General features: G+C 49.5%; 1 protein-coding gene across 1 annotated transcript in view; it reads left to right on the plus strand.

Moving 5' to 3' along the window:
• Positions 1-2,591: 2,591 nt before the first annotated feature.
• LOC121273096 (osteoclast-associated immunoglobulin-like receptor) overlaps positions 2,592-19,502 on the plus strand; it is a 28,709-nt gene continuing 11,798 nt past the window's right edge. The window contains exons 1-5 of the mRNA XM_041180061.1: positions 2,592-2,660; positions 5,399-5,591; positions 11,590-11,613; positions 15,274-15,573; positions 16,380-16,679. Coding sequence (XP_041035995.1) covers positions 2,592-2,660; positions 5,399-5,591; positions 11,590-11,613; positions 15,274-15,573; positions 16,380-16,679 — 886 coding nt within the window. The remainder of the gene's footprint in view (positions 2,661-5,398; positions 5,592-11,589; positions 11,614-15,273; positions 15,574-16,379; positions 16,680-19,502) is intronic.

The raw sequence follows: 19,502 nt of genomic DNA on the forward strand, positions 1-19,502 counted from the left end.
GGACATGTGGGCATGAGAGCAGGGTGGAATGTTGAAATGGCAAGCGACAGGGAGGTCTGGGTAATGCTTGTGGACAGACCGAAGGTGTTCTGCAAAGCAGTCACCCAGTCTGCGTTTGGTCTCTCCAATGTAGAGGAAACCGCATTGGGAGCAGTGAATGCAGTAGACTAAGTTGAGGGAAGTGCAAGTGAAATGTTGCTTCACTTGAAAGGAATGTTTGGGCCCTTGGACGGTGAGAAGAGGGGAAGTAAAGGGGCAGGTGTTGCACCTTCTGCGGTTGCATGGGAAGGTGACGTGGGAGGGCGTTGAGGTGTAGGGGGTGATGGAGGAATGGACCAGGGTGTCCGTTAGGGAACGATCCCTGTGGAATGCCGCCGGAGGGTGAAGGGAAGATGTGTTTGGTGGTGGCATCATGCTGGAGTTGGCGGAAATGGTGGAGGATGATCCTTTGAATGCGGAGGCTGGTGGGGTAATAAGTGAGGACAAGGGAGGATATTGGAGCCTGAGTCGATTTCCTGCACCCTTCCTGCAGTCAGATCCTCGCTTAAGTGTCCTCTTGATGAACGAGATCTTACCTTAGCCCCATGAACTTTGATTCCTCATCCAACTAGTCAATTGTGTTCTTTGAAACATCTCTCTCTCTCTCCCTCACTCTTTGTCCTATTTCCTCTTTCTTCTCCTTTCCTCTCATCTGTGTGTGTGTGTGTATGTTTCTGTGTTCATCTATTACTCTATGTCTGTCACTCGTCTCTGCTTCTGTCTCTGTCTCTGCCTGTCTCCCCCTCTCTCTTTCTCTCTGTCTCAATATTTCACCCTCTTTCTCCTTTTTACTCTCTGTCAGTTTGTGTGTGTGTGTTTGTGTGTGTGTGTGTTCATTTGAGTGTGTGTGCATGTGTGAATGTGTGTTTGTGAGTGTGTTTGTGTTAGTGTGCATGTATTCATGTGAGAGTGTATGCGTGTGAGTGCTTTTGCCTATTGTTCTGTTTCTGTCTTTCTCTCCCTCTCTGTTTGCCTCTCTCTCTCCCCTCTTTCACAACCCCTCTCCATCTCTTTCTCTCTCTTTGTTTGTCTCTCTATCTGTCTCTCTACCCCTCTCTGACAACCCCTCCCCACCTCTCTCTCTCTCTGCCTATCTCTCTCTGTCTCTCTCCCTCTGTCTCACAACCCCCTTTCTCTCTCCCTCTCTCTGTCTGTCTCCTACTTCCTCATTTCTAAATGACCTGTTGCATTTTCCCCTTTCAGACGTTCATGCCACTTTCTGTTTATTTAAAACAAAATCTCACATTTTCTCCCTCTGCCATTATGTCTGGCTTCACATCCCATACCCAAACAACTAGTTGACATTCTGAAGCCTACTGTTCTGTTTTTTCATTGCCTCTTGACAGACAGGCCACCCAGTGATTTGGAAATACCAGCAGCTTGCTAGGCTTTTGGATCTGACTTGTCCTGGTTAGTCTTTATCTTCCACACTGGCAGGGACACATGCTGATCCCATGATTTTGCTGTGTTCCACATCACCTCATCCCCTCTTCCACCGAGAACTCCCCCCCTGAATTCTCATGAAGTAGTTCCTAACCCAGGCTGTCACATCTCAGTGTGAAATAACCTTTCAAGTAGATGGATTCCTTTTGAATATGAACCGGGGAATGCCAGCAGTCACTGAAACAGTCTACTCGGTGACACAAGCAAATTACTGTGGACGTTCGGAAACTGAAACAAAAAAAAACAGAAAATGCTGGAAAAAGAACCTCAGCAGGTCTAGCAGCCTCCACGGAAAGAGAAACAGAGTTAACGGTTCGAGTCTGTACAGATCTTCTTCAGGGCTGTAGAGAAGTGATGAATTTATACTGTTATAGGGGGAGGTGTAGCATGTGAAACTGGATGGAAGGTTAGCGATAGGTACGGACATAGAAGAACATAAGAAATACAATCAGGAGTAGGCCATTCAGCCCCTCAGACCTGCCTCGCCATTTACTGAGTTCACGGCTGATCTGTGCCAAACTCCCCTTCCATACCAGCTCCTCATAGCCCTCAACTCCTCAATATTTCAAAACCCTATCTAGCCCCTCTTTAAATATTTTCAGTAATCTAGCCTCCACTACTCTCTGTGGTAGGGAATTCCAGACATTCACTACCTCCTGAGAGAAGAAATTCCTTTGCACCTCAATTTTAAATGATTGTTCCCTTGTTGTGTAAATATGTCCCCTAGTTCGAGATTGCCCCCCACTAGTGAAAACTCTTCTCACCATCTGCCCCATGAATCTTGGACGTTTCAGTAAGACCACCCCTCATTCTTCGAAACTCTAATGAATAAAGGCCTAACCTGTGGAGACGTTCTTGATAAGTCAATCCCTTCATCCCAGGAATCAGCCTAGGGAATCTCCTTTGAACTGCCTCCAATGCCAGTTTACCCTTTATTAAATACTGGGAGAGAAACTGGACACAGTATTCCAGATGTGGCCTCACAAACACACCTGTCCTGTTGTAACAAGACTTCTCTATTTTTAAACTTCAACTCCCTAGCAATACAGGCCAAAATTCCATTTGCCTTCTTAGTTACTTGCTTGACAAAGGAGATTGACAAAGGGGTCATGAACAACAGGGCAAAGGGACCGTTAATGGTCATGATAAGGGCTAAAATAAAAGGTGTTCGTAGTGACGTAAAGGATAAGAAACAGAATGTGAAGAAAGCAGAACAAGGGTAGCAGTGTGTAAACAAACAACATGGAGCAACATGGTAATGATGTGACCTGCTGTTTTGGGAGGGGTTTCGGGGCCCATGTGTGGACTCGAACAGGAGGGTGAGAATTGTTGGAACTGGTCAGGGGGAGATGTATTTGAGGTCAAACTGCCCACTGAGTAGATCATTGATTGCATCTCGTTTCTGATAATGTTGCGAATTAATTGAAGTCACTCTTTCCCCTCACTGGTGGCACAGCCTCGAGAAGCAACTTTATATGTACTCTTTACCGTATCAATCACATCATAATCCCCAAAACCTCAAATACATCTCCCCTTAGCTAGTTCCAGTGATTCTCAACCTGCTGTTCGATTCCAGGCCTGGCCCCAAACTCCCTCCTCCACCTCGTACAAATCCCATCCTCCTCTTCATATCCCTTCGTGGCCCCTACAATTCTCATCCTGCTCTTCAAATCCCTCCCTCACATCCTCCCTCCCTCTCTCAACTCCTCCAATACCTACGATTCTCTTCCTCCTGTGCAAATCCCTACATGGCCCCTCGACCTCCCTCCCTCTCTCTGTAACCTCCTCCAGCCTCTACAATCCTCATTCTCCTGTTCAAATACCTCAATGCCCCTCACCCCCTCCCTCCCTCTCTCTGTAACCTCCTCCAGCCCCTACAATTCCCATCCTCCTGTTCAAATCCCTCCCTCACCCTCTCCCTCCCTATCTCTGTAACCTCCTCCAGCCTCTACAATTCCCATCTTCCTGTTCAAATCCCTCCCTCACCCCCTCCCTCCCTATCTCTGTAACCTCCTCCAGCCCCTACAATTCCCATCCTCCTGTTCAAATCCCTCCCTCCCTATCTCTGTAACCTCCTCCAGTCCCTAAATTCTCATCCTCCTGTTCAAATCCCTCCCTCACCCCCTCCCTCCTTCTCTCTGTAACCTCCTCCAGTCCCTACAATTCTCATCCTCCTGTTCAAATCCCTCCCTCACCCCCTCCCTCCCTATCTCTGTAACCTCCTCCAGCCCCTACAATTCCCATCCTCCTGTTCAAATCCCTCCCTCCCTATCTCTGTAACCTCCTCCAGTCCCTAAATTCTCATCCTCCTGTTCAAATCCCTCCCTCACCCCCTCCCTCCCTATCTCTGTAACCTCCTCCAGTCCCTACAATTGTCATCCTCCTCTTCAAATCCCTCCCTCACCCCTCCCTCCCTATCTCTGTAACCTCCTCCAGCCCCTACAATTCTCATCCTCCTGTTCAAATCCCTCCCTCATCCCCTCCCTCCCTATCTCTAACCTCCTCCAGCCCCTACAATTCTCATCCTCCTGTTCAAATCCCTTCCTCACCCCCTCCCTCCCTATCTCTGTAACCTCCTCCAGCCCCTACAATTCTCATCCTCCTGTTCAAATCCCTCCATCGCTCCCACCCTCCCTATCTCTGGAACCTCCTCCAGACCCTACAATTCTCATCGTCCCGTTCAAATCACTCCTTCACACCCTCCCTCCCTATCTCAACTCCTCCAATACCTACAAATCTCTTCCTCCGCTTCAAATCCCTACATGGCCCCTCGACCTCCCTCCCTATCTCTGTAACCTCCTCCAGCCCCTACAATTCCCATCCTCCTGTTCAAATCCCTCCCTCACCCCCCTCCCTCCGTATCTCTGTAACCTCCTCCAGCCCCTACAATTCCCATCCTCCTGTTCAAATCACTCCCTCACCCCTTCCCTCCTTATCTCTGTAACCTCCGCCAGCCCCTACAACTGTCATCCTCTTGTTTAAATCCCTCTCTCGCCCTCTCCCTCCCTATCTCTGTAACCTCCTCCAAACCCTACAATTCTCATCCTCCTGATCAAATCCCTCCCTCACCCCCTCCCTCCCTCTCTCTGTAACCTCCTCCAGCCCCTACAATTCTCATCCTCCTGTTCAAATCCCTCCCTCACCCCCTCCCTCCCTATCTCTGTAACCTCCTCCAGCCTCTACAATTCTCATCCTCCTGTTCAAATCCCTCCCTCACCCCCTCCCTCCCTATCTCTGTAACCTCTTCCAGCCCCTACAATTCTCATCCTCCTGTGCAAATCCCTCCCTCACCCCCTCCCTCCCTATCTCTGTAACTTCCTCCAGTCCCTACAATTCTCATCGTCCTTTTCAAATCCCTCCCTCACCCCCTATCACCGTAACCTCCTCCAGTCCCTACAATTCCCATCCTCCTGCTCAAACCCACCCCCCACCACTCCCCCCCAGCCCCCCACATGCTTATATCGGTAACATGGTGACCCTCCTCCAATTATCTGTAAACTGTTCATCAGCTCAGTGTCTGTTCAGTTACAGGGACATTCCCCAGGGAGCCAAGGCGCCTGCTAATCCACTCTTGGGTGTGGGTCCAGAGGGATGCCAATTCGACATGCCAATACAGGTGCCATTCAGCCCTCTGCTGCTCACCTCTTCCTCCCCAGAGATGCTGAACAGACGGGGATACCTGGTGTTGCAGCCCTTGTCCACTCGGTGCCTTTCACCAAGAGGAGGGCGGTGGTTGGTGATGGGGGCAAGTGGTTTACAAGCATAGAGAGGGAGTCAAGATGAAGGGCTGGTGAGAGAAGCTTGGTACCTCTGAGCATGTGACAGCACTTCCCCATCACAGAGACACATCCGCAGGTACTTCCCAATTCTGCGGTGATTAGGAACACCATCCGTCTGTTTATTTTTCCCCTTTTAGATTAACTTTTCACTTGCTCCATCACGTCATATCCTGGTCACTTTATTTTTGATTTCACAACATCTGAGCCGTCTCATCATTAGTCCCGGGGCTCAGCCAGAGAAAGAGGCAGCAGGAGATTGCTTCCCAATGCCTGTGTATGGTCTGAACGCCATTCTCCAGATGGCAGTTACTTCCAGCCTGCTGCTGATCAGTAAGTCTCTCTTCGCTTGAGCATTTAGTTCACACAACAGCAGGGGCAGGGAAGTTATGTGTTTACTTCACTTTAAGATCTTGATGAAGAAAAGTTGAAATGGGGAAGTTCAAACAGAATGATAACGGTATATAGTTTTAAATGCTGCAAATCCAATTATGATTTATCATTTTTTAAAAGTTTTTGAAGTGACCTGGGATGGTAAAGCTGTTGAATTGTAATTCAAGTCTCCCCTGCTTTATTGTTTGCTTATAATTACAGCTTTCCAGCTCACTCCAATTTCTGATGCTCTTGCCCTAAACCTCGATTTTAAACTTCATCTTTGGGCTCAACTCACCCTCTTTAACTTGCAGCTCCTTCAATTCCCTGCCACCCGCCCCTTTCCTAACTTGTTCCTGGCCACCTCGCCCTCACCACCTCCCGGTGGTCACTGACCCACACTGGTTCTCAGGGAACATCTCGATTCTCAAATTCTCATCCTCCTGTTCAAATCACCCCCTCCCTCCCTATCTCTGTAACCTCCTCCAGCCTCTACAATTCCCATCTTCCTGTTCAAATCCCTCCTTCACCCCCTCCCTCCCTATCTCTGTAACCTCCTCCAGTGCCTACAATTCTCATCCTCCTGTTCAAATCCCTCCCTCACACCCTCCCTCCCTCTCTCTGTAACCTCCTCCAGCCCCTACAATTCTCATCCTCCTGTTCAAATCCCTCCCTTACCCCTTCCCTCCCTATCTCTGTAACCTCCTCCAGCCCCTACAATTCTCATCCTCCTGATCAAATCCCTCCCTCCCTCACCCCCTCCCTCCTTCTCTCTGTAACCTCCTCCAGTCCCTACAATTGTCATCCTCCTGTTCAAATCCCTCCCTCACCCCTCCCTCCCTATCTCTGTAACCTCCTCCAGCCCCTACAATTCTCATCCTCCTGTTCAAATCCCTCCCTCACCCCTCCCTCCCTATCTCTGTAACCTCCTCCAGCCCCCACAACTGTCTTCCTCCTGTTCACATCCCTCCCTCATCCCCTCCCTCCCTATCTCTGTAACCTCCTCCAGTCCCTACAATTCTCGTCCTCCTGTTCAAATCCATCCCTCACCCCCTCCCTCCCTATCTGTGTAACCTCCTCCAGCCCCTACAATTCTCATCCTCCTGTTCAAATCCCTCCCTCACCCCCTTCCTCCCTATCTCTGTAACCTCCTCCAGCCCCTACAATTCTCATCCTCCTGTTCAAATCACTACCTCGCCCCCTCCCTCCCTATCTGTAACCTCCTCCAGCCCCCACAATTCTCATCCTCCTGTTCAAATCCCTCCCTCACCCCTCCCTTCCTATCTCTGTAACCTCCTCCAGCTCCTACAATTCTCATCTTCCTCTTCAACTCACTACCTCGCCCCCTCCCTCCCTATCTCTCTAACCTCCTCCAGCCCCCACAATTCTCATCCTCCTGTTCAAATCCCTCCCTCACCCCCTCCCTCCCTATCTCTGTAATCTCCTCCAGCCCCTACAATTCTCATCCTCCTGTTCAAATCCATGCACAGCCCCTCACTCACCCTCCCTCCCTATCTCTGTAGCCTCCTCTAGACCCTACAATCCTGATGCTGCTTTTTACATGCCTGTTCACCCCCATCCTCCACCCCCTGTGCTAATCTCTCTATTATCCTGCAAACTGTAGAATTAACACTTTTAATTAAATAATCCCATCGCTCTCAACACTGTCGCTTGTGCTCTCGCCCTGTGACACCCATTCCCCACTAATTTTCCCAGTCGGCCAATCCCTCCTGTGCCTGTACCAGAATGAGTTCTTCTTTGTCATCTTTCTACCTTCCTTTATCTTCATGAGTGTGATCTGTATCAAGTATTTCCCCAATTTCCTTTTGTTTAAATATAAATACTGGCTGTTTAAGGCTGCTTCACCCTTTCTGGTACTGCATTCAATATGCAAAGAAGAATGTATCTATGAAAATAAAATCCTAACAATTCCCTTGATCATTGTGTTAAATTGTTCATCTGTAACTGGTAACACAGGGGATCAGGACAACTGGCCAGGCGCTGGTTAGGCAATGATGACGTCTGATCATTGGGAAAGGCTGGTTACGCTGTTGAATTTCACTGTCGCAATTTTTCAGTCAGTCTGTAGATGTTGAATCAGCAGCTACCATAAGATTACAACATGACCCATGTGGTTATGTGTAATGAACAAGAGCTGACACTTATCCTCCAAATAAGAACATACGAGTTAAGAAATAGCAACAGGAAAATGACATCTAAAATTGTTATACATGCCCTGATGGTGGCATCAGCCTCAATGTCCTAAATCTATGACCTCATTCCCACTGACACCATCGTCAATCCTGTTCAACTCAGTGTGAAACAGATTCAGTAACACAGCCTCTACTGTTCTCTGGGGGAAAAAAAGAAGTCCAAACAATCAAGCCCTTCCACAGGAAGAAATTCCACCTCATATCTGTCATCAAGGGAAGATATTCTTCCCCCTTGTCCTGGGCTTCCACAGAGATTCCCCTATCAACCCTCTTCATTATGGATTATAATTCAATAGCTCATTGTTTTCCCTTTTCATACAACCATAATATCTACCATTATCCTAATATATTATATATATACACCATAAACCCCTTTAGATATATATATATATATATACACCATAATCTCCAATATATTACATACACACACCATAATCCCCAATATATTATATACATACCATAATCCCCAATATATATATATATTTATACACCATAATCTCTAATATATTACATACATACACCATAATCCCCAATATATTATATATATACAATAATCCTATATATATATATATATATACCACCATTCAATGAGAATGAGTAAAGCGTACTAATTAGGACCATGAGGAGAATTTGGGGCCAGATGGGCAGTCGACTATTCATAAACAATTAGAATAAAGTTTATTAAGTTTCTTAAGAAGCAACAGTTTAGATATGTTACAGGAAATACTTAGACAGAAAAGGTATATGGCCAATGACAGTTGAGAGCAATGTACTTATCCCAATGGATGGACAGACGGAGAGTTATTGATCGCAGTAGCTTGTGGTACCAGTGTTCAGCTCTGTAGTCCAAGTGAGAGAGAGCTCTTCCCTCCATCTTCCTTCTCCTTCTCATCCACATGAGGAAGGCCATTGCCTGGTGAGAACTGCAATGTCACCAGGAACCCCTCACCAGGGCATTTCACCAGGACACCTCACCAGGTCACCTCAACAGGTCCCCTCACCAGTTCCCCTCACCAGGGCTCCTCACCAGGTCCCCTCACCAGGGGCCCTCACCAGGAACCCTGACCAGGAGCCCTAGGCCAGAACCACGCACCAAGTCTCCTCAACAGGTTCCTCACCAGCATCCCCTCACCAGGCTCCTTCATGAGGACCCCGTCACTCGGGTCCCCTCACCAAGTCCCCTCACCAGGCCTGCTCACCAGGTTCCATAACTAGTTTCCCTCACCAGAATTCCCTCAGTCACCAGATTCCCTCTTCAGGATCCCTCAATATGTCCCCTCAACATGTCCCCTCACCAGGTCCCCTCACCAGGTCCCCTCACCAGGATCCCCTCGCCAGAATCCCCTCACCAGGATCTCCTCACCAGGACCTCACACCAAGACCCACATCAAGACCCTCACAAGGATCCCCACACCAGTTTCCCTCACCAGGTCCCATCCCCAGTTCCCTTCACCAAGTACCCTTGTCAGGACCCCTCACGAGATCCCCTCACCAGGACCCCTCACCAGGATCCCCTCACCAGGTCCATTCACCAGGAGCCCCTCACCAGTTTCCCTCACCAGGTCCATTCACCAGTTTCTGTCACCAGATCCCCTCACCAGCTCCCCTCACCAGGGCCCCTCACCATGACCCCTCACCAGGACCCCTCACCAGGATCCCCTCACCAGGATCCCCTCACCAGGTTCCCTCACCAGGTCAATTCACCAGGGTCCTCTCATCAGGTTCCCTCACCAGGTCCATTCACCAGTTTCTGTCACCAGATTCCCTCACCAGGATCCCCTCACCAGGTTCCCTCACCAGGTCCATTCACCAGGGTCCTCTCATCAGGTTCCCTCACCAGGTCCATTCACCAGTTTTTGTCACCAGATTCCCTCACCAGATCTCCACTCTAGGACCCCTCACGAGGTCCCCTCTCCAGGCTCCCTCACCAGGACCCCTCTCCAGTTTCTGTCACCAGGACCCTCACCAGGACCCCTCACCATGACCCCACGCCAGGAGCCATCACCAGGTTCCCTCACCCTGTTCCCTCACCAGGTTCCCTGACCCTGTCACCATACTAGGTCCCCTCACCAGGTCCCCTCACCAGGTTCCCTCACCAGGTCCCCTCACCAGGTCCCCACACCAGGTTCCCTCACCAGGTCCCCACACCAGGTCCCCTCACCAGGTCCCCAAACCAGGTTCCCTCACCAGGTTCCCTCACCAGGACTCCTCCACACAGGCAGCGATGGTGATCTCATGAACCTTCCTGTTGTCGGATCCCTTCATCCCACGTCTCACAAGCATCTGGAAAGTTGACATTATCTCTGTTGAAGTCACTGACCCATGTAGTCCATTCCAGAGCACGCACCATAATCTGTGCAATCAAAGCTCCATAGAAATGGGCACGAAAGAGGAGGTGAGACCTGGGGCAGATCAGCCATGATCTTATTGAATGGCCAGGCAGGCTTGAGGGGCCGAATGGCCTACTCTTGCTCCTACTCCTTATATCCTTGTTTTCTTCACTCAGAGGCTGGTAAAACTGTGAAATTCTCTGCCACAGAGGCCAAATCACTGAATATATTTAAGAAAGGAATAGATAGATTTCTGGACTCTGAGGGTGTCAAGGGGGGCGGCGAGAGAGCGGGAGTATGGCATTGAGATAGAGGATCAGCCGTGATCACGTTGAATGGCCGAGCAGGCGCGAAGGGCCGAGTGGCCTACTCCTGCTCCCACTTTCTATGTTTCAATGTTAAGATGTATGGAACAGAAAGCCTTTTCTTTGGGAGATCGTGTTGTGAACACTTTGTCTGAGGTGTTTCCAGTGTCAATTAATTTCCATAAAAGGGTCACTGATGTAGAAAGTCCCTGCTCTTCAAATAAGCACCAGAGGCCTTTCTGTTTTACCCCCACACGATTGGCCCACGGCTTAATGTTTATTCTGAAAGACAGCGCAGCCAGCAGGGCAGCCCTGGTACTGCACTAGAGGTGCCAGCCTGGATTGTGTCACTGTGGGTCATGAGCCCACGGCCTTCTGTACCCTCTGTTCCTATTCAGCGAACAATCGAGTTCATTCCACGGTCAATCCGCACAATTTCACAGCAAGGGAACCTAGCAGAGGCACTCAAAGATCAGAAGATCAGAGGCTAATACAGCGCATTGGGATTCCATTTTGCCCCTTGTGCATATGCTGTCTCTTTTCTTTAACATTCATTCAAGGGGTGTGGACCTCGCTGGCTGGGCTAGCATTTATGGCCCATATGTCATTGTCTCTTGAGAAGGTGGTGGTGAGCTGCCTTCTTGAACCGCTGCAGTCCGTGTGGCGCAAGACTAATGTAATTAATCTCAATTCCATGTCCCCTTCATATTTAACATTTATTAATTATCCACATCCCTTTAGAAAGTCACTGTTGAACTCGCTTCCAACGCTCATTCAGGCAGCCAGTTGCAGCCCACAACAAGTTATTGTGCAAGAAAGGCTTCCCCTTTCCCCATCCCACCAATACCCCCACCCCCTCACCGCCGCTTAGCATACAGGGGTATGGACTAAGTGCTGGAAAATTGGATTAGACTAGAAAGGTGGTTGATGGACAGCCCCGACAGGATGGGCCGAAGGGCCTGTTTCTGTGCTGTATCACTCTATGACTCTGTGCTCCTTTAGCAAATTATTTCAATCTGGGTGCGCTCTGATTCAATCGAAATCCATGTGTAGCGAGTTTTGAATAGAGTGCTCGAGCTGATGGTGCCTTCACTGATTTGTTGTCTTGCAGTGGCGTCGCTTGGAGTTGGGAGTGGTGAGTGACACAGATACTCTGCAGTCCCAGTGCTTACCTGCGCCGCAGAATGAGAGGAATTGCTGTCATTTGTGAAGTACAGACTCAGGCTTGGAGAGAACATAGATTCTAGTCAAATCGTTATACATTATTAATGCTTACTGATAATCCCTAATAGATCCAACTGCTGGTTTCCCCGGGGTTTGACAATGAAATGGATCGATGTATGAAAGAAAACTAGAATGGGTAACGTGAAATAGCTCTTCCAAATCACAAGCACAGGCGTGATGTGCAGAACAGACCCTTGCCCATCCAGAATTGCCCTTGAGGAGGTAGTGGCCAACTGCATTCTCGGACAGCTGCAGCCAATGGAGTGGCTTGCGAGGCCACTTTAAATGCAATGTCAGTTTGGATCGCATTGATTGTGGATCTGGAGGCCGGGTCAAGTAAGGATTGCAGATTTCCTGCTCTCAAGATCCACAGTGAGCCAGGAGTTTGGTGTTATGTTGTGCTGTTTAAGACAGCAGCAAGTCCTGGGCAATATTCAGGCTTGGACTGACAACTGGCAAGTAGCAGTGATGCCACACAAGTGCCAGGCAATGACCAACTCCAACAAGAGAGAATCCAATGAGCACCCCTTGATGTTCAATGGGCATTACCATCACTGAATCCCTCACTATCGACACCTTGGGGGTTACCATTGACCAGAACCTGAAATGGACTAGCCATATAAATGTTTTTAATATGTCGAAATCTATCGATCTCAGTCTTGAACATACCCAACGACTGAGCCCCCATTGCCGTCTGGGGCGGAGAATTCCAAAGATTCACCACCCACTGAGTGAACAAACTCCTCCTTACCTCAGCCCTACTTGGCGTGCCCTTTATTCGGAGGCTGTCTCCTGTTAGAGGAGACCCACCTCCCCACAACTGAAGCTCCCCCAAACAGGGGAAGCATCCTTCCTACATCTAACCTCTCGAGTCCTCTAATCATTTTGTCTGTTTGCATGAGATCACCGCTCGATTTCCTTAGCTCCAGAGAGGAAGTGCCCAGCCTATTTTACCTATCTGAATAGGACAATCCATCCATCCCAATAATTAGGGTTAGTTTATTTTTTATTTTGGAATATAATTTTGTATATTGCGGGTGTAACTGTGCATTTGGTGCCTGATGTTATCCCACTCCAGGCTCCTCAGCTGCATCGTTCTTCTGGGAGTCTGCCGGGAAGGAGTGTGATGCATACGCTGGGTCTGGGCTGCACTGCTACTGTGTTATGTAACAGCCCAGCAGAGGTGGATGGGGATACTTTTAACCTCAGACGCCCATTGTATATGATAATGAAATGTGATGGTGTAAGACCCGCCTCTAATGTACACACCACTGACCACCATGAGGAGTAATATCGGACCAGGCGCTGAACTAGCCATTGGCCTTGCCTTCGGAGGAGTCAGGTTAAAAGCATACCCACCAGCGAAATCATGGGCAGAAATTTACCACGCCACCCACCCCCATCCCCCCACATCCCCTCGGCGGGATTTTCAATTCTCGCCGATGTCAAAGGGCTGTTGAATGATTTGTCGCATTTTCCGGCCCCCTCCCCCACCGCGACAGGGCCGCAAAATTCTGCCCCAGTTTCGGCACTCCATGTGATATTGGTCTTTATTGAAGTCAGAATGTAGTAAATTGGGGCGGAGTTTAAATATGACGCACAACCCCCATCTTGCCCACTTCCCACTTGGCACTGCGATTCACATCATCAGCCAGAAATTAATAAGGGAATGAAGGCAGCAAGGGTGACTCACTAGGAACATTGCACAAGTGTGGTTCTGTCAAACCTGCTGTTGCATGTCAGATTAAGGTAAAAGTAAAATACTGCGGATGCTGGATATCTGAAATCTTTTAAAAAACAGAAAATGCTGGAAAAACTCAACGGGTCTCTCACTATCTGTGGAGAGAGCAACTGAGTGAGGGTTTCGAATCCACATGTCTCTGCTGAAAAAGAAAAAAATATTTACTTATGTTAAAAAATAAGTATAAAAATATTTAAAAATAAGTAAAACTAGATCATATATATTTATTTCATGAGTGCTGACCCTTGTTCTGCTATTGACACATTCTGCTATCTTACCTTCATCCCACCATTAACACCTTCTTTAGCCCTTAACACGACCAATAACACTCCCTCTGTACTGCACCCATGGCATCTTTATCAACCACTCCTGAGCACCCACCTGCCGCTGACCTTCGATCTTGCTCCATCTGCTCCACCCACTCTTAAACAATACAAAATCCAACACATTTCTATGTCTGTTTCGTTCTGGAGAAGAATCACACAAAGTTGAAATGTTAACTATATTTCTCTCTCCAGAGATGTTGGCCAGACTTGCTGAGCTTTTCCAGCATTTTCTGGTTTTGCCAGAAAAAAAAAGCCAGAAAATGCTGGAAAAAACTCAGCAGTTCTGACAGCATCCGTGGAGAGAGAAACAGCGTTATAGTTTCGAGTACATATAACTCTTCTTCAGTGCTGAAAAGAAGGGGAAATGAGTTGTGATTTCTATTATTAAAGAGAGGATGGGGCAGGTGAATTTGAACAGAAGCCCAGCGATAGGTGGGGGATAAGGGGAGATTGACAAAGGGGTCATGGGCAAAAGGACAAAGGGAGTGTTAATGGTAGTGGTAAGGATTAAAGGAGGTGCTGATAATGGCATTAAGGTAAGAAAGCAGAATGTGATCATAGCAGAACAAGGGTAAGCACTCTGAAACGAATAACATGGAAAAGTATCATGTGGCCCTTGTGGGGAGTAGGATGGGTGAGGGGATGGAGGTGGGGAGAAAAAGAGAGAACATTGGATGCAAAGGTGAGTGGTGGATAAAAAGGGGATAAAACAATGAATAAGAATATAAATTAATAAAAATACAAATTAGTGGATAAAAATGAATTAATAAAAACGACAGTTCTGTCGAAGGGTCATGAGGACTCGAAACGTCAACTCTTTTCTTCTCCGCCGATGCTGCCAGACCTGCTGAGTTTTTCCAGGTAATTCTGTTTTTGTTTTGGATTCCAGCATCCGCAGTTTTTTTGCTTTTTTTCTAAAACTGTTGGATTAAAAGTTGGATTAACTATGAAATAGATTTAGGGGACTTTGGGAAATCGCTTGTATATTCAATCTCCTATGTTTTAATTGGGCCTGTATTCACTAGAGTTTAGAAGAATGAGAGGGGATCTGATTGAAACGTGTAAAATTCTAACAGGGCTGGACAGACTAGATGCAAGGAGGATGATCCCCCTGGTTGGGGAGTCCCGAACCAGGGGCCATAGTCTCAGGATACAGTTCAGACCATTTGGGACTGAGATGATGAACAACTTCTTCATTCAAGAGGGTGTTCAACCTATGGGATCGTGTACCACAGAAGGCTGTGGAGGCCGGGTCACTGAGTATATTCAAGAAATAAATTGATAAGATTTTAAATTTTCGGGCCGTCAGGGGGTATGGAGAGAAAGCGGGAATGTGGCGTTGAGTTGGAGGATCAGCCATGATCATAATGAATGGCGGAACAGGCTCGAATTTCCGAATGGCCTACTCCTGTTCCTAGTATCTCTGGTTCAATGTATTTAAAAGGGATGATAAAGGGCTGTTGGTGGTTCTGATTATATGTCTGACGTATTGTTTGCTCTTCAGTTGACTTGCCCAAGCCCACCCTGTCTATGGATCCACCGTCAAGCATTATTCTTCCAGGAGAGGAATTTTCCCTCACCTGTCACTTCCCTTTCACCGACTGCCATGGCGATTTTTACCGAAATGAGGAACTGTCGAAAGGGACCTTCTTTGGGAAGAACCACACGGCCGTCATTCATATCCGTCAAGAAACAACCTGGAAAGGCCTTGAGAGCTACAACTGCAAGTATAGAAAGTACTTCAGTGATACCAGGACCTGGTTACGTTCAGAGTTCAGCGAGCCGGTACAGTTCACAGTAACAGGTAAGGGGGGCCCTTATTGACCAAGCTACACGGAGAATCATGCACATTTGTTACACAGGTATTGCTCACTCAGCTCAAACTGGCTGCTTGAAAGTGGTTTCCAATTATTCCCAATCCCGAACCCCCATCCCCCACCCTATATTTAGCCAAGTGCCCGTTTTTTTTTTCAGTTTTCAAAGATATGCCCAGTTCCCTATTTTGAAAGTTGCTTTGAATCGCTCCCTCACTCATGAGCGCCAGTTAAGCCAATGCCTTGCAGATCACAGCAAACAACTGTATGGAAAAAAAAAAACGTCACCCTCATCTCTGGCTCTTTCAGAACTCAGACCCGCTTGCCACTTGCCATTTCAAGACGCCATCCTTCCCTCACGCCCACATGTCCATCATTGGCCTGCTGCAATGTTCCAGTGAAGCACCAACGCAAAATGGATGAACAGCACCTCATCTTCCGATTAGGCACTTTACAGCCTTCCGGGCTTAACATTGACTCCAACGACTTCAGACCATAAACCATCTCCTCCAGCCTCACCACTTTTTCTAATTCTCTTTTTCGCTACGTTATTTTAAAAAAAATTTTATCCACTTATCTTTATTTTTATTCATTTATCTGTGGTTTTATCCCCTTTTTATCTCCCTCTTCTATCCCATGTTCTCTGATCTCATTAACGCGTCGGTATCCCCGAGCACAGGGACGATAGCATTGGAGCTAATCTGCCCCACCCCCAGGGTACCTTGTTCTCCCACTTGCTCGGTTGTGGATGTCTACAGCGGTACTCAATCGCCCGCGTGTGGTCTCTTTATGACAGGTGAGCTTCCGAAGCCCACAGTCTCGATGGAGCCAGCCTCTGGTGTGGTCACAGTGGGGGAGCGAGTCCGCATTAAGTGCTCCGCCACCTACCCAAGCCACATCTCCCGCTTGTACCGAACACATCACCAGACGCCCATTGATACACAGAATGTTTCAGGCTCAGATTGGTCAGTCAACTTCACCATCACAGACGCCGACACAAATGACAGTGGACAATACAACTGTACCTCCGAGAGAACGGTCTCTGGGACAGCATATGTGTCGCCGCCTAGTGACTCCCTGGATTTAACTGTGAAAGGTGAGCCATGCTTTATTTATGGACCTATGTCCCATTATACTGTCCACATAGGAGTGGTTGATTCGGTAATAGCTTCAGATTGAATCAAGCTGAATTAATCTGTTATCATCTTACCCGTCAGTACCTCTACCCTTACTTTTTAGTGACAGACCATTCAAAGACCAATTCTCCAAACAAAATGTGACAGTGTGTTAGCATTTTACACTTGGGTCTGGAGGCTCCTTACAGCTGTTACCCTGGATCCCTACAGCTGTTGTCCCCGACTCCCTACAGCTGTTGTCCCCGGCTCCCTACAGCTGTTGTCCCTGGCTCCCTACAGCTGTTGTCCCCGACTCCATACACCTTTTGTCCACGACTCCCTACACCTGTTGTCCCCGACTCCCTGCAGCTGTTGTCCCTGACTCCCTGCAGCTGTTGTCCCCGGCTCCCTGCAGCTGTTGTCCCCGGCTCCCTGCAGCTGTTGTCCCCGGCTCCCCACAGCTGTTACGACGACTCCCCACAGCTGTTACCCCGACTCCCCACAGCTGTTACACCGACTCCCCACAGCTGTTACCCCCACTCCCTACACCTGTTTCGCCGACTCCCTACAGCTGTTTCCCCGACTCCCTACAGCTGTTACCCCCACTCCCTACAGCTGTTTCCCCGACTCCCTACAGCTGTTGGCCCGTCTCCCTACAGCTGTTACCCCCACTCCCTACAGCTGTTTCCCCGACTCCCTACAGCTGTTGTCCCGTCTCCCTACAGCTGTGTCCCCGACTCCCTACAGTTGTTACCCCCACTCCCTACAGCTGTTTCCCCGACTCCCTACACCTGTTACCCCCACGCCCTACAGCTGTTACCCTGACTCCCCACAGCTGTGTCCCCGACTCCCTACAGCTGTTGTCCCGTCTCCCTACAGCTGTTACCCTGACTCCCTACAGTTGTTACCCCCACTCCCTACAGCTGTTTCCCCGACTCCCTACAGTTGTTACCCCGACTCCCTACAGCTGTTACCCTGACTCCCCACAGCTGTGTCCCCGACTCCCTACAGCTGTTACCCCGACTCCCTACAGCTGTTACCCCGACTCCCTACAGCTGTTATCCCGACTCCCTACAGCTGTTACTGTGACTCCCTACAGCTGTTGTCCCCTACTCCCTACACCTGTTGTCCCCGACTCCCTACACCTGTTGTCCCTGACTCCCTGCAGCTGTTGTCCCCGGCTCCCTGCAGCTGTTGTCCCCGGCTCCCTGCAGCTGTTGTCCCCGGGTCCCCGCAGCTGTTACCCCGACACCCCACAGCTGTTACGACGACTCCCCACAGCTGTTACCCCGACTCCCCACAGCTGTTACACTGACTCCCCACAGCTGTTACCCCCACTCCCTACACCTGTTTCGCCGACTCCCTACAGCTATTTCCCCGACTCCCTACAGCTGTTACCCCCACTCCCTACAGCTGTTTCCCCGACTCCCTACAGCTGTTGGCCCGTCTCCCTACAGCTGTTACCCCCACTCCCTACAGCTGTTTCCCCGACTCCCTACAGCTGTTGTCCCGTCTCCCTACAGCTGTGTCCCCGACTCCCTACAGTTGTTACCCCCACTCCCTACAGCTGTTTCCCCGACTCCCTACGGTTGTTACCCCCACTCCCTACAGCTGTTTCCCCGACTCCCTACACCTGTTACCCCCACGCCCTACAGCTGTTACCCTGACTCCCCACAGCTGTGTCCCCGACTCCCTACAGCTGTTGTCCCGTCTCCCTACAGCTGTTATCCCGACTCCCTACAGCTGTTGTCCCGTCTCCCTACAGCTGTTACCCTGACTCCCTACAGTTGTTACCCCCACTCCCTACAGCTGTTTCCCCGACTCCCAACAGTTGGTACCCCGACTCCCTACAGCTGTTACCCTGACTCCCCACAGCTGTTGTCCCCGACTCCCTACAGCTGTTGTCCCGTCTCCCTACAGCTGTTATCCCGACTCCCTACAGCTGTTACCCTGACTCCCCACAGCTGTGTCCCCGACTCCCTACAGCTGTTGTCCCGTCTCCCTACGGCTGTTATCCCGACTCACTACAGCTGTTGTCCCGTCTCCCTACAGCTGTTATCCCGACTCACTACAGCTGTTGTCCCGTCTCCCTACAGCTGTTACCCTGACTCCCTACAGCTGTTACCCCCACTCCCTACAGCTCTTTCCCCAACTCCCTACACCTGTTACACCCACGCTCTACAGCTGTCACCCTGACTCCCCACAGCTGTGTCCCCGACTCCCTACAGCTATTGTCCCGTTTCCCTACAGCTGTTACCCCGACTCCTTACAGCTGTTACCCTGACTCCCTACAGCTGTTACCCCGACTCCCTACAGCTGTTATCCCGACTCCCTACAGCTGTTGTCCCCCACTCCCTACAGCTGTTGTCCCCGACTCCCTACAGCTGTTACCCCGACTCCCTACAGCTGTTATCCCGACTCCCTACAGCTGTTATCCCGACTCCCTACAGCTGTTGTCCCCCACTCCCTACACCTGTTGTCCCCGACTCCCTACACCTGTTGTCCCCGACTCCCTACACCTGTTGTCCCCGACTCCCTACACCTGTTACCCCGACTCCCTACACCTGTTGTCCCCGACTCCCTACAGCTGTTGCCCCTGACTCACTACAGCTGTTGTCCCTGACTCCCTACAGCTGTACCTCGACTCCCTAAAGCTGTTACCCCAACTCCCTACAGCTGTTATCCCGACTCCCTACAGCTGTTATCCCGACTCCCTACAGCTGTTGTCCCCGACTCCCTACAGCTGTTAGCCCGACTCCCTACAGCTGTTGTCCCCGACTCCCTACACCTGTTGTCCCCGACTC

Source organism: Carcharodon carcharias, chromosome 39 (genome assembly GCF_017639515.1).
Source record: "Carcharodon carcharias isolate sCarCar2 chromosome 39, sCarCar2.pri, whole genome shotgun sequence".
Classification (NCBI taxonomy): Eukaryota; Metazoa; Chordata; class Chondrichthyes; order Lamniformes; family Lamnidae; genus Carcharodon; species Carcharodon carcharias.